Source organism: Artibeus jamaicensis, unplaced genomic scaffold (genome assembly GCF_021234435.1).
Source record: "Artibeus jamaicensis isolate MK-2021 breed Jamaican fruit bat unplaced genomic scaffold, CSHL_Jam_final contig_1998, whole genome shotgun sequence".
NCBI lineage: Eukaryota > Metazoa > Chordata > Mammalia > Chiroptera > Phyllostomidae > Artibeus > Artibeus jamaicensis.
This window is the reverse complement of record NW_026521407.1, coordinates 9,452,218-9,468,326: the sequence shown is the minus strand read 5'-3', so window position 1 is coordinate 9,468,326 and position 16,109 is coordinate 9,452,218. Positions and strand designations below refer to the sequence as shown.

The following is a 16,109-nucleotide window of genomic DNA, read 5'->3' as shown; positions in this document are numbered from 1 at the left end:
TTAAAGGAAGAGTAAATATTGATATTAAGAGACAACTAGAACTCTGTTACATGGGCTAAGAAAAAATATGTACAACTCAAAATATAAAGCTTTGCATCCATAAGCATAAAAGCTTCTATAAATCAATAAAAAGGCAACCCAATAAAAGTAACTAAAATGATATTAATGCACAATTCAGAAGAAGAACTACAACCAATCTGAATATAAAAATATGTTGAACCCTCAGAGAAACGAGTAATCAGTTAAATGCAAATTAAATCAACTAAAAATTTTTGGGGCTAATCTGATTGGCAAAACAAACTACTGCTAGTTCCAAGTTTGATAAAGGCATAGGAAAAAAGGAACCTCCTATACACTGTTTTGGAATGTAAATTTGTAGGACTGTTTGGAGGACAATTTGGCATTATCTATAAATGACTACATCGTTCATGTGTTTTGATTCCTAGGAATTCCACTCCTAGGAATCTCTCCTACAGAGTTTACTATAGTGACTGGTAACAGCAAAAATTTGGAAAAAGCATAAATGCCTGATAATAGGGAACTAGATAAATTCTGATAAACTCATGTAATAAAATACCATGCAACCATTTAAGAAAAAGTAACTGGATATGTTGTTACATGAAAGATAGCATTTGTAATACGTTAAGTGAATGAAGCAAGTTGCAGCATAATGTACCTTAGGACAGTCCAATTTCTAGAAAGACTGAAGGAGGGAGAGGTAGCCCCAGCTGGAGTGGCTCAGTTGGTCGGAGTGTCCTCACGTAACCAGTGGGTTACAGGTGTGATCCAGTCAGGCTTCTCTCTTGCATTGATGATTTTCTCTCCCTTCTCTCTCTAGAAGCAATGAAAAAATGTTTTCGGGTGAGAATAAACAAAGTAAATTAAGTAAAAGTGCATACTATATAATTATAGAAAAAGGGCCAGAAGTATATAACACTGATACATGTAACATTTGGGTGTGTGGCACACTTTTCTGAAGATTTGGGGAGGTAGAAAGGGTTTGCATTTAAAATATTGCAAATAATTGAATGGAATGTTGACCATCCTTCTTTCTGAAAGCCCTTCAGTCACGTTTTCACGTTTCCACTTTCTCACCGTTCCTTGTCACTAGTCAGTACAGCCTCGGCCGTGCTGCCCTCTCCCCTTATCCTGGCACCATCCCGGCTCCTCTCTGGTCCCTTCTTTTCCTGTTCTTTCTCCAGGTCCCGAGTTCTGCCTCTTACGCAGGCAGAGGAGGTCAGGTATCTCTTCTGTTTCCTAATGTCCTTGAGGCCGCACCTTCGCCCACCCACAGCCTGTCGAGATACATGCCTCAACGATGATAGTTACCTTCCCAAGAGGAACTCTGGTGCCTGCTGTTAAAATAGTAACTTCCTCTCTTGCACTACATAATATGGTTTTAAGTGTTACTGATAAAATAATTAGCACATTAGTTATCCTTAACTTTTCCTGTGTTTCTTGTTCCTGAGTAAAACCTTATCCTTTGGTTAGTGGTATTGATAAATGAGTCCTAACTGACCTTGGCTTCCTGCTGTGAAACAGAAGAGTTGTGGAATATTGGCATTATTATGACATCTAGTTACATTTTCATTTCAATAGGGTCGGGAGCAAATGACTGACTTAGGTTTAAGCTAGAACCTCTTTGCTAAAAAGCTGGCTTTTGTGATGAAAGTGTAAGCAGCCATATAATTTATAAACTTGCGAATTATTATTCCTTGGCAGAATTTAGCCTAACAGTTGGTCTACGAAAGCATGATTCTATGGCATTAAGAAACCTTACCCTAAGTCAGTGTGAGATTTACTGTTAGATAATTTTCAAATGACTGACATCGCTTAAAATTCCCAAAGCCACTCTGCCATCTTCTCTGTGCCCCAACTTCCAGCCCCGCCTTTCTCTTCATTTTCAGCTATGATCTTGTTGCTTATTTTCCTGAGAAAAGAGAAGCAGCTAGAACCTTCATATCTTCCCATCAGCAAATCAACCTCCTGTTACGATCCTACCCCTTAGCTTTCATCCTGTCACAGTGGGAAAAGGCAGGCCCTTTAATTTGTGTACCGATTCCCATCCCCTTTTGTGTGCTTATGGACTTAGTACTGGTAGCTATTCATTCCCCAATTATTCTTCAAAAATCACATTTTACCTTTTATGTTCGATCATTCCTGTTAGCATATAAATATGCCATCACAGGTTCTATGTTAGAAGAAATTCCCCTTTCCTTCATTCACAATTCCATCCAGTTACTACTCTGTTTTTTGTTGTTGTTGTTCCCTTTTAAGAAAAGCTCCTTGGAAGCATATACTTACCTCAGCCAGGTTTTCCAATCAGGGTTTCATTCCTGCCACTCAACTAAAACTGCCCTCGTCAAGGTCCAGCAACTGCCTCGTTGCCACGTCCAATGGTCAGTTCTTGGTCCCCGTTTTACTGTCACCTCAGCAGCATTTGGACAGACTGCTCTAACCTTCCTGAAGGACTTTCTTCACTAGGCTTCTGGAACATCACCCTTTCTTGGTTTTCCTTCAACCTCACTGGCCATTCCATAGTTCGTTCTACTGAACCTTCATCTTCTCTAACCCCTAAATATTGATGAGTCTCAGAGCTCAGTTCTTAGACTGCTTTTCTCCTCTCTCTATTTAATTCCTGTGTAATCTCAACCAGTCTCATTGCTTTTATCATCACCTTCCTTGTGGTGACTCCTCAATTTGTACCTCAAGTCTCAAACTTCTCTGAACTCCAGACCCGCATACCATATTGCCTGTGCTACATGTTTGTCTGGATGTCCAATAGGTATTCCAAACTTAGTGTATTCTACCCTTTCCCCAGTTTTACTTATTTCAAGTAAAAACTAGTACTTCTCATCACTTCTAGTCAACCAAAAACCTTAGGGTCTTCCTCAGCTCTCTCCTCTCACATCCCACATCCAGCCCACGAGCAAACCCTGTCAGCTCTCTCTCCGTGTAGACCCAGAACCCGACCGTGTCTCATCACCTTCACAGGCCGTCACCACGGGCCCAGCCACCACCATCTCCTGCCTGGGTGCCTGCAGTGGCTTCTTAGCTGTCTTTCTGTTCCCATTGTTGGCCCCTGTGGGGTTTTTTTCTCCACACAGTAGTCAGAGTGATCCTTTTGAAACATTAATTTCCCTAATTAGACTGTTTCAGTGGTTTTATATCACGTTTAGAATGTAAAATCCTCACTACGGTCTACAAGACGACTGCTCTGACCTCCACTTCAACCACCTGTGCCCCTTGTCTTATAGCCACAGCAGGCTCTTCCGTGTTCTTTGGGCACACTGAGCATATCCTGTCTTCACACTGCTGTTCCTTCTGCCTGAGTGTTCTCCACCCAGATATTCACATGGCTTCTTCCTTCATTTTATTCACTCCTCCACTCAAATGCCAGTCCATCATAGGACGCTTTTGGACCATGCTATTTGAAATAGCACCCTATTCCTCGTGCCCTGCCCTCCCCTCCCTCAGTCTCTGTTCTTTATCCTTCTTCATTTTTTTCCATAGCGTTTATCACTTCCTGATATTTCCCATGTGTTTTTCTCCCTGTTTAGAAGGTTAGTTCCATGATTGCCTTGGTTTAGTTCGTTGCTGTATCCCCAGCACCTAGAATATTACCTGTGGCATTCAGTGTTTGTTGAGTGAATGAATGAATGAATTGCTTTTTCCTTCATCAGATACACTTACCTTACTGATGTACTTGTAAAAAACCCATGGAAGAGAACAGTCTTTTTTAAAAATGGCAGTAAAGTACACAACGACATAAAGTTTACCATAGGAACTATTTTAAAGTACAGTTCAGTGGCATTAGGGGCACTCACATTGTTCTGCTACTGTCACCACCATCCGTCTTTAGAATCCTCATTTTGCAAAACTGAAACTCTGTACTCATTAAACAGTAACTCCCTCTTCCTACCCACCTGCAGCCGCAGGAAACCACTGTTTTTACTTTCTGTCTTTCTGAGCAGTCTTTTCATTACTCACCAAAAGAGAAGTTTTGAACGTGTTGTGAGTCAAACTACCCCTCAGGTTTCTTTTAACGGATACTTACAGAGCAACTGCCCTGGCCTGGGTGCTGTGCCAGGCACAGGAAGGATGCACGAGCAGTGTCCTCAACAGTCTGATCTGCTGGGACCGAGAACTGTGTGTCCTACTAAACGTGCCATCCGTATCTCGTCGTTATGCTCTGACACTGAAAACTGAGGTATATTTGGTTATGAATTTTATTTTTATAGCCATTTCCTGCTTTCCTTTTTGTCTAGTCTGGTAATTTCAAATTGACAGGAAAAAATATTTTTAGGTGAATCCATATAACATGAAATTAACTATTTTTAAGTGAAAAGTTCAGTGGCATTTAGTACATTCACAATCTTGTAAACCTCTGTCTGGGTGCAAAACATTTCCACTGCTCCGGAAGAAAACCCTGTATTCATTAAGCAATTGCACCCTTTTCCTCCTCCTCAAGCCCTTGGCAATCACCAACTTGTGTTCTGTGATGTTTTATATAAATGAAATGCAGTATGTGACCTTCTGTGTCTGGCTTATTTTACAAAACTTAATGTTTTTAAGGTTCAACTGCATTGCAGCCTGTGTATCAGAACTTCATTCCTTTTTATGGCTAAATATTACATTATATGTATACACCACAATTTGTTTATCCATTCATCTGTTGATGGATATTTAGGCTATTTTGACCTTTTGGCTATTGTGAAAAGTGCTGCTATGAACGTGCCCATATATGTATTTCTTCGAGTATCTATTTTCTTTTTTGTAACTTTTAAAAGATTTTATTTATTTATTTTTAGAGAAGGGGGAAGGGAAGAAAAAAGAGAGAGAAACATCAATGTGTGGCTGCCTCTTACGTGCCCCATGCTGGGGACCTGGCCTGCAACCCAGGCATGTGCCCTGACTGGGAATTGAACCAGCGACTCTGTGGTTTGCAGGCCTGCACTCAATTCACTGAGCCACACCAGCCAGGTGTATTTCCAATTCTTTTGGGTATATATACCTAGGAGTGGCAATTGCTGGGTCAAACAGTGATTCAATGTTTAATTATTATGGAACTACCAAACTATTTTCTGTGACAGCAATGTACAAGGATTTCTATTTTTTCACATCCTGTCTAGCACTTGTTATTTTCTCCTTTTCATTATTATTGTAGTCATCCTGGTGGGTGTGAATTGGTTTCTTTTTTAATTATTTTAAATTAATTTAATTTTTATTAAATTTATTGGGTGGCATTGGTTTTAGGCTCATATAGATTTCTTTTTTAAAGATTTCATTTATTTGTATTTAGAGGGGAAGGGAGGGAGAAGGAGAGACAGAGGAACACATGTAAGAGAAATATCAATCAGTTGCCTTTCACACACTGGGGACCTGGGGACCTGGCCTGCAACCCAGGCATGTGCCCTGACTGGGCATCAAACCTGCAACCTTCCAGTATACAGGCCAGCACTCAATCCCCTGAGCCATACCAGCCAGGGCTCATAGAGATTTCTAGTGTACATTTCTGTGATACGTGATCTGTGTATTGCCCAGCACCCAAAATCAAATCATCTTCCATCATCATATATTTGGCCTCCTTTACCCTTTACTACTCTCCCACCCCTTCCCCCTAGTCACCACCATACCGTTGTCTGTGTCTATGAGTTTGAATTTTTTATCCCATACATGAGTGAAATCATATGGTTCTCAGCTTTATGAAGTGGTTTCTCATTGTGGTTTTGGTTGCATTTTCTAATGATTAACGATGTCGAGCATCTTTTCATGTGGTTATTGGCCATTTATATCTTTTTTTTTTAAGAAAAGACAATTTTTGAGAACTATTATAACATTATATTTGATGAAATCTTCTCTTGTTTTGGTTAAGTTTCTCTTGATTATATTCCTAGTGTGTGCTATTAGAACAGGAGTTGGTAAACTATAGCCCCTGAACCAAATTTACCTCACTGCCTCTTTTTATGTGGACTGCATGATAAACATGATTTTTGCTTACCAACCTTAAATGGTAAAGGGGGAGATCAAAAGAAGACTATTTCAAGACACATAAATGATATGCAATTCAAGTCTCAGTGCTCATAATAAAGTTTAGTTGGCACACACAGCCACATGCATTCATTTACGTGTATCTATCTGTGGCTCTTTTCACACCACAGCAGCAGAGCCGAGCAGTTGCGATAGAGGCCATATGGCCTACAAAGCCTAAAATATTTACTATCTGGCTCATTACAGAAAAAAATTCCCCTGTTCTGTGTACTCTGTTTGGGCTGCTATAACAAAAATACCATAGAATAGGTGGCTTATGAACATCAGAAGTTTATTTTTCACAGTTCTGGAGACTAGGAAGTTCAGGATCAAGGAACCAGCAGGTTCATTGTCTGGTGATAGCCCCCTTCCTGGTTCATAAATGACCATCATTTTACTGTGTCCTCACATGGCAGAAGGGACAAGGGAGCTCTCATCTCTTAAAAAGGGCACTAATCTCATTCATAAGGGCTTACTCTCATGACCTAATTACTTCCCAAAGGTCTCATATTCCAACACCATCACATTGGGGGTTATGTTTCCACATGTAAATTGGTGGGGGAAGCACAGACATTCAGTATGTTGCACTCTGTATTAGAAAGTTTTTGTCCTTGGCTTCTGATCTTTTCACAGCCCCGATTATTGATGGCCAGAGAAGCCCTTAAGAGAGTAAGGAGATACTTGTGGGGAGCACTGAAAATGATCTAGTAGTTAGTTTTGGTCATCTTGTAGATGACCAAATGTTTTTATTTTGATAGATACTAAACTCCAAGGTTAAACTATGAATGATAGGAACCAAATGTAAAATTCCTGAAGTACCACTTAAATTTCAACTGTCACTATCATTAAGAGAAATGATCGTAATGGAACCTCAGTGAGGCTCCAACTATCCTAACACATTACAATTCCATTCACCTCGAAAGATGCCTTTGGCTCCAAATTCTGAAACTGTGATTCTGACACTAAACGTGGAAATGTCATTATCCCATTGAACAGGAGCGTTTTGTATCCAGAACTTATCAGAGTCCTTCTGTGACTGAATTATTTTGAAAATCTGCCTGCTCTGATTAAGTAGGGGCATCTTCTCACACTTCAAGATTTCTTCAAATTTTTTTCTAATAAGAGACTTGAATTTGATGTGCATCCCCATGGTATTGATTTCAGTAGGTGTGTATTCTGTTAGAAGGAGGTCGTTAATCAGTCATGGCTATGCTGTATGTGGGCCTGTGGAGCACAGGTTGACTTAAGGAGATGCCGTGTGTATTTAAAATACCAAGAGGTAAAGAAAACTAGACTCAAATCGTGTACCTCTAATTCCTGTAATGGTATTAACCTAAACTCAATATGCCCAAATAGTAATCTTATTGTGGAAACTGGACTGTCTTACATTCTGGTGGGTTATTTATAGTTAAGGGAAACTAAATGTTTAAGAGTGAAGTTCAATTCATTCCTGAAGAAAGGAATTTTGTAGTTATTGGATGATGGGTGAGATTTCATTAAGGAAATAGCCCCCAAACCCTAGAGAGTGCTTGCAGTAGGAATTAACATTCCCAAACAAGTGGAGGCAGGGCTCTTGTCCCTCAAGGCCTTTCAGCTCTAAAGCAACTCAGCTGCTACAATTTCTAAATACTGCATTATCTTCTCTGACAAGTATGCAAGGTTCTCTTCTGAATGAAGTCATATAAACCTCTAATAGCACCAGGCTGGTGTACGTCTTTTACATTTTTAGTGGTTTCTAGACTTTAACTCCTTGACTGGTAGCTTTGCTAATTAAAGAAGCTCACTTTAATAAAAATATTATGTTTAGATGCTTATTATTAGGAGCTGTATGCCAAAAGCTGTTTTCAAGCTCAATCATTAAGGTTGTGAGGGTTTGTTGCTCATACTACTTTACATAACTCACTCTGAGGCTGTTATAGCATCATGTATCGATCTACTGTTATTTTATTTTATTTTCCAGATTCAGTTGGCCTGGGGTTGTTCCCAGTATCAAATATTTTATTATTTTTATTTTTTAATATATTTTATTGATTATGCCATTACAGTTGTCCCATTCCCCCCCCATCATTCCCATCCACCCTGCACACCCCCTCCCACCCACATTCCCCCGCTTCATTTCATGTCCATGTGTCATAAGTTCTTTAGCTTCTCGCTCTACTCTTGCCCTCCCCCTGTCTATTTTCTCCCCACTGTCTATGCTACTTATTCTCTGTACCTTCTCCCCCCTTCTCCTCCTCCCACTCCCCTGTTGCTAACCCTCCATGTGATCTCCATTTCTATGGTTCTGCTCCTGATCTAGCTGTCCTCTTAGATTGCTTTTGTTTTAGGTGTGGTTGTTAATAACTGTGAGTTTGCTGTCCTTTCACTTTTCATCTTTTTTATCTTCTTTTTCTTAGGTAAGTCTCTTTAACATTTCATATAATAAGGGCTTGGTGATGATGAACTCCTTGAATTTGGTCTTACCTGAGAAGCACTTTATCTGTCCTTCCATTCTAAATGAAAGCTTTGCTGGATAGAGCAATCTTGGTTGTAGGTCTTTGGTTTTCATGACTTGGAATACTTCTTTCCAGCCCCTTCTTGCCTGTAAGGTCTCTTGAGAAATCAGCTGACAGTCTGATGGGAACTCCTTTGTAGGTGACTGTCTCCTTATCTCTTGCTGCTTCTAGGATTCTCTCCTTCATTTTAATCTTGGCTAATGTAATTATGATGTCCCTTGGTGTGTTCCTGTTTGGGTCTACCTTCTTTGGGTCTCTTTGAACTTCCTGGACTTCCTAGAAGTCTATTGCCTTTGCCAGATTAAGGAAGTTCTCCTTTATTATAAATTCAGATAAGTTTTCCACTTCTTGCTCTTCCTCTTCCCCTTCTGGTACTCCTATAATTCGGCTGTTGGAACATTTAAAGATGTCCTGGAGGTTCCTAAGCTTCTCCTCATTTTTTGGAATTCTTGTTTCTTCATTCTTTTCTGTTTGGTCATTTATTTCTTCCTTCTGGTCCACTCCATTGATTTGAGTCTCAGTTTTCTTCCCATTACTATTGGTTCCCTGTGCATTTTGTTTCATTTCACTTAGTGTAGCCTTCATTTTTTCATCTAATTTGTGACCAAAATCAACTAGTTCTGTGAACATCCTGATTACCAGTGTTTTTTAAAATTTTATTTAGTTATTTTTCAACTACAGTTTTCTGTCTATTTCTCCCATCCCAGCCCACCCTGCCCCATGCTCCCCACCTCCCTCCCATTTCCACCCCCCTTAGTTATTGTCCCTGTGTTCTTTATATTTGTTCCTCTGTGATTACCAGTGTTTTGAACACTGCATATGATAGGTTGGCTATCTCTTGGTCACTTAAAAGTATTGGCTCTGCGGCTTTGATGTGTTCCGTTTGAGCCATTTTGGGTCAGGTCGAGCCTGTTGCATATGAGGGGCGGATCCTTAGGTGTTCACCAGGGTGGGGCAACCCAGTGGCTGGGCTGTGATGCTGTATATGGGGGCGGGGTCAGAGAGGTAACAATGGAGCTTGTTCTGCTCTCTTTCGGATTTCAGTCCCCTCTGCTGCTTCCCACAAGCAAATTGGGCCCTTCTGGTGCTGGTTCCCGGAACCAGCGGGCTTGTGTACGTTCTAGGACCCTGTGGGTCTCTCCAACCAACTCCTATGAGGCTGGGAGTCTCTCCTGGCACCTTTTCAATCAGTGCTTTTAGGCTTTACTTCCCGTTGCTGGGGCCCTGGGTTGCGGGGTCTGTGTTGCTGCCTGTTTTTGCCTAGTTTGTACAAGCCACCTGTGCTCTTGGGTCTGGCTGCCACTGCCGCAGTCCCTCTCTGCTGGCCGCCGACTCCGCCCCTCTTACCAGTCTGGTTGACTGGTTGTTGGACTTCTGTACAGTTCAGTTTTCTGTCGGTTCTGGTTGTGTTTTGTTTCTAAATCTTCATTGTTCTTAATTTTGGTCGTGCGAGGAGGCACATTGTTTCCACCTATGCCTCCATCTTGGCCGGAAGTTATCTACTGTTATTTTAAATATGTTTGTGTGTAATGTGCTCTTGTTCATTATTTGAACCTATCAACATGATAAAGTCTTAATAAGCAATTAAATAAATGACATTTTTTCACTGAAAAAAAGAAGGGTTTGTTGCTGCTGTCCTTCAGTCTGCCACCCCATCTGAAATCTATAGTTGCTTTAATAGTATTTGCCTTTGTCATTATCAAGAATCCCTGCTCTGCTTTCAAAGTTGGGTCTATCAAAAATCTTTATTTTATTGTTTTCCATTAGGGTATGGCCTGTCCTTCTAGTCTGATACAGAGCTGAAGTGTTTAGAGAATGATCATAAGTTACTCCTTCTACATTTTTTGATCAGCTTTTTAAAATCCTGATGCTTAGGTTACACTTTACACCATCCAAATCAGAGTGAATGGGGTAGGAGCTGTGGGCATCAGTATTTTTTTAAAGATCGCAATGTGCAGCAAGGTTTAGAAACCACTGGCTTTACTTATTAGTCAAGCTTAGAGGTTCCCCCCAGTATTTGTTCACTCCTCAGGATTAATCAGATGACTTTAATAGTGATTTTCAACCTTTATCATCTCATGACACACATGAATGAATTACTAAAATCCTGCGGCATGACAGAAAATTTTTTTTTCCAATCTGACAAAATAAGTATAATTTTGATCCATTCACACTGGTTAGTGTTGGGTTGGCTGATGTCATTTTTTTATTTGATGATCTAAGGAAAAAGAGGTCAGTGCCCCTAACTAAATAGTCAGGTATTGCATGTTTTAAAAATTCTTACAGCACATCAGTGTGCCACAGCATACTGGTTGAAAATTGCTGCCTTATAATAATAATGCATTTTAGCCTTGGCTGGTGCAGCTCAGTGGGTTGAGTGCCAGCCTGCAAACCAAGGGGTCGCTGGTTTGATTCCCAATCAGGGCACATGCCTGGGTTGTGGACAGGTCCTTAGTAGGGGGTGATCTAGAGGCAACTACACATTGATGTTTCTCTCCCTCTCTTTCACCTTCCCTTCCCCTCTCTCTAATAAATAAATAAATAAAATATTAAAGAAAAGAGAGAAAAGGGAGAGTATAACTCTCAAATATGGTGAAATATTTCGGTCCTTTTTCTTTCGTACCTGAGCTGAAAGCTTACTTTTTTACTTATTTCTACTCTCAGTGAACCACTCTTTGCCCCCGACCTCTGTGAAGTATGTGCTTTCTTTTTTACAAACAGTTCAGATAGGTGTTTTTTTAATAAGAGATCAGCTATGTTAATCAATATGTGAAAAATTTATGGGGGCATACAACTTTGAAAAAGTAGTGATTATTTATTTTAACATTGTATTTCTGAAGGCATTACTTTTTCATATTTCCACAGCCCACCCACCTAGTCTTACAGCATCAAATAAATGAATTTTCATGTGTATTTTTCACCTGATCCCTTTGGTGCTTTTCCTTAATTTTTCACTTATAAGAAAAGGCATCTTAAATGAAAAAAGGCTTGGCCACATCGCTGAAGGGATGGAAACTTGAAACTTTGTTGGTCTCTTTGGGTTAACAAATGGGCTGCATCTGTGTGCTTTAGAAGTACAGGAATGCCCTAAAATTAGAATCTGATGAGATAATGATTTTAGAAACATAAGCAACTTGTTCTTCTTGTCTGAAGACTTGCCTATCACATCCTCCAGTCTGAGAGGCCAAGATCAAGTAAACAAACCTTTCTTTCTAGATCTGCATCTGCTGGTGGACGTGGCCTGTAAGCAGGAGCACTTTCCAAAGGAGGAGGAATTAAAAGAGTGAGGAATGGACGGCATACGTGACGTTCCAGCTGTAGCTGGAAGCAGACTAGCCATGCACATGACGCACTGTTGGGGTTTCTTCAGTTCTGTTAAGGAAAAATATTTTTTTGTTTTGTTAATTGAGAATATTGTTAATTGAAAATTTGGAATTTGGTATTTACCACAGCCGTTCAGTTCAGATTGTTTACCTTGACAAACACTAACCATCTAGCAGCTTTTCTCCCCCTGCTGCCCAGATCCCTTTCGAAGGAAAATTCCTGGCCTTCTCTTACAGTCCAGACGCATCTGAAAGCTGCTGCATCTCTGGTACTGGAAAATCTGTGTGTGCGCTGATTTGTCATCTCAACACTCTCGGTCTATGGGCAGCACAACTCAGTGGGGACTTGCAGTCCATTCGTTTCAAGTCACAGTGTGATTCTTTTAGAGAAGATTGTGTGAGAAATGAAAGCATATAAGGTCACCGAGACCTCAGGTCCAAATGGTTCAGGAATTCTAGGGAAGAAACTCGGAAAAAGAGCTAATTTTCTAAGTGATTAACCAGGAAATGCTCTTAACTTTTCAAGAGCAAGGCCTTGGAAAGGCCTTCCGTTCAAGAGCAAGGCCTCCGGACTTGGACCATCCATCATACTTAACAGCTTCTAATTATATTAATGGGAGCATTCTTCTATTTTCATATCTTTCTTTCATTTTAATGATTCATTATTATAAATGATAAGCTTTTGTTAATATATCATTTATTTAAATGTCTTTTAAAGAAAAGTGTTTAACTTGTTTAATATATTTATAAATGCTGGTAGATTTAACAGTTTTAAAACTTTATATTTTTATTGCTATTGTAGGATAGAAGGACAAAGGAGATATGTGTAATATTTTTACTTTGAGGGGGAAATATACAACGTGTGAACAAAAACATTAAGAGATTTAAAACAGTGCCTTATTATTTTCGTTTTTACATTCAGTAAGTATAAATTCTCCTCTATATCAGATCTGGTGCACAAATTTTGGGATAAACTGATTAGTAGTCATTGAACAGAAGCTTCCCCTCCAGTATTTTTAATAGTCCATGTCCGGTTGAAGCTTCTGAAGGAATTTCTGGCGGCGGGATGGACTCTAACGTTTTTGTCGTACCCGCTCTGTAGGACTCTACCTTCGAGTGGCAGGGTGTGGACTGGGTTTCAGGAGAGCTGTTTTTGTTGTTCACTCTCTGTGGTGGATCCCTTACTTGCTCATCACGGGGCAGCAAGAAACTCTCCAATTTAAAGTCTTTTAAATTGCCTAGGACTTTCTTACTGGAATTCTGCTTTACTTTTCTGCACTGCAGATACAAAAGGAAAGCCTAGGAATATGAAAGTAATGAAAAAGAAAAGGCACTTAGTGATATAAGTACTATGTTAGCATTGTGGGTATGAGAGTTCCTTAAATTGTACTGTGCCTTTCCAATGACGTCAAACTGGAGAAGTGTTATGGAGATAGTAGTTGTTTTGAAAAGGATGAGCTCTGTATTGGTGACTCAGGTTAGATATGAAAGTAGGTTCTGAAAAGTGACCTGTTTGGTCCATCTGATTCTAAATAGCTGATGTCCACGTGATGGGCATTTATTCATCTTTATTAGCAAGGTTTAAAAAATGAACAGATTATCAAGGCTCCTACATCTTTTGGCCACACTATGTCTTGTGGCAGAGTATATGAAGAGGAGACCCAAATTCCAAATGAAGGAACTTGGCTTTTTCTCTGTCATGTTGAAAAGCTTGTATACTGTGGTGCTATTTCTTCCTGTAAATATGCCTTTCTTAGCTTTGTATGTGTTGAAAGAGATAATATATTTTGAGGAACATGCATCAAGTAGGAACCTTGGCATGGATTTGGCTTCAGTGGTTTTAAGGCTTAATTAACTAAATGCCTTGATCAGCTTTTCAAACTTTTCAAAAAATATGTATATGAACGCAACAGACCGAGGAGCTAGACCTCCTGCTACACTCACATGCCCACTGCTTATCATCTACAGCTGTCATCACTGACTCGGGTAAAATGGAAAAAGGTAAAATAAAATCTTGGTGTGAATTAGCCAACTGGGTCTGACACATACTAACAAGGTTCCTGACTCGCACTTCAGTGTTTCAGCACCTTCTGCGCGATCAATTTTAATCAGTCAACAATAAAGCGTTTCAACTCGACTTGTCGTCTTGCTTGTTTTTACTGTTCAATTGGTGATTATTGGAAACCTCAGTCATTATGACTATTAATCATAGCAGTAAAGTTCAAAAGAGAATGTACTCTGTTTTTCAAAGAACCTGACTTTCTAAGAAAATATGTCCTGGCTTTTTAATTTTTTCATTTGCACTTGAATAGAGATTGAATTTTTTAAGCGCCATTAAAGGGCAATTCTTAAGACATATTTATAGAAACCTAGTTTTTCGGTAGAGGACGAATGGTCTTCAGTGACTTTAGTTCATCCGGACATGAAAGTGAATACTGAAGGGTGGCTTGTCTTCTGTGTAAGAGTAGGTGGTGGAGGTCAGAGGGGTGGGCATTCCATCGCCACAGTGACTGCATCTTTATGACATCTTTGTGGAAGCTGCGGTGTACCAGCCCCTGAGGGATAACTCCAAAGCTGAGGGATAATCTAGAGCCAGAGAATAATTTTCCTTGCTTGTAGGTTCCAGTGACCTAAACAAACACGGAATATCAGTGAACTAAACTACATAGAGATGTTTAGTTTGATCCCTAGTACCTCGGGATACCCAGCTTCACGGTACATGTCACCATTCCCAGGTGTTAGAGTTTCCTTAAGAGAGGGCAACCACATTTCTATTTTTACCTTCTTTCAACTAAATGTTTTTGTAAACTCGGTTTGGTTCTCTTAATTCCTTTGAAAGATTTAAGCAGAAGTAAGGTGCCTTGGCTTTTGTAGCTCAGTGGATTGAACCTGGGCCGCGAATCATAAGGATCGCTGGTTTGATTACCAGTCAGGGCACATGCCTGGGTTGCAGGCCAGGTCCCCAGTGGGGGACACATGAGAGGCAACCACACATTGATGTTTCTCTCCCTCTCTCTAAAAATAAATGAATAAAATCTTTAAAAAATAAGTAAGGCAAAGTCCATTAGTAGCTCACTTTTCTTTAGTTTAAAAATATTTTGCATACATCATCTATAACAATGTATATTTTGTTATTTATGCTGTACTATTACATGGCATATCTAAAATAAAAATATAAAAGCATAACAGATTTTTTTTAAATTCCAGAAGGATTAGATCTATTTCTATTCTTTAGAAAGGTTCTCTAAAAGGTCTATACTTACATTATGCTCTTAATGTCCAACCAATAAAGAATATGTGCTAAGTTAAGAATTTACATTAGAATTTATCTCTTTACTCTAGGTTAGTTATTAGGCCTAAAATGTCAAAACTATCTCCACAAATCTTTAGGGGAAAACTGCTCATGCTAAATAGACTACTCATAACTTTATTCTTTTAGAGGCATTATGTATTTTAATCCTTGCAACAAACCTACAATGCAATTATTACCCACATTTAGCAAGTGATCAATATGTAAATTTTTTAAAATTTAAGATTGATATTAAGTGCTTCTTACCACAATTTAAAGAAGCACAAATCTTAACCATTTTTTTACAAATCTTAACAGTTTCTAAGTGTACTGTTCAGTAGCGTTAACCTCATTTACATCATTGTATGTTTGTACAATTTGGACAGATTTTTGGCAGAGGTCAAAAAATGTTAGTGACAATTAAATATAATCTGGTAAATTTGAAAATTTAAATGTTAGAAACATATTAGAAATGCATTGTTTCCCCCCTGGCTGGTGTAGCTCAGTGGATTGAGTGCAGGCCTGTGAGCCAAAGGATTGTGGTTTGATTCCCACTCAGAGCACATGCCCGGGTCGCAGGCCAGTTCCCAGCAGGGGACACATGAGAGGCAACCATACATTGATATTTCTCTCCCTGTCTCCTTCCCTTCTTCTTTAAAGATAAATAAATAAAGTCTCAAAAAAAAAAGAAATGCCTTATTTCTAATGACAAGATTACTGGAAAAGCTATAGTTCAGGAATGTAGTAATCAGCCAAAAATTAGTTTTCTGTTTCCTACATTCTCATTAGGCATATGCACTTTACTCCTTTGCTTGTGTTTATGACAGACTTACCCGCAGTACTGCATGGAGGACATAGGTCTAATCAATAGTATTATTTCACCTCCCAGAGGTGTGAGAAGAAAATAGCTGATTCTAAACCTCTGACATCAACCTGATCTGAAAGCTCTACAGAGACACAGTTTAGAAAAGA

The 16,109-nt window shown here is 39.5% G+C and overlaps 1 protein-coding gene across 1 annotated transcript in view; it reads left to right on the top strand.

Moving 5' to 3' along the window:
- The window catches only part of HSF5 (heat shock transcription factor 5), a 35,349-nt gene extending 22,887 nt beyond the window's left edge, over positions 1 to 12,462 (top strand). The window contains exon 6 of the mRNA XM_037163768.2: positions 11,742 to 12,462. Coding sequence (XP_037019663.2) covers positions 11,742 to 11,812 — 71 coding nt within the window. The 3' untranslated portion in view covers positions 11,813 to 12,462. The remainder of the gene's footprint in view (positions 1 to 11,741) is intronic.
- Positions 12,463 to 16,109: the final 3,647 nt, after the last annotated feature.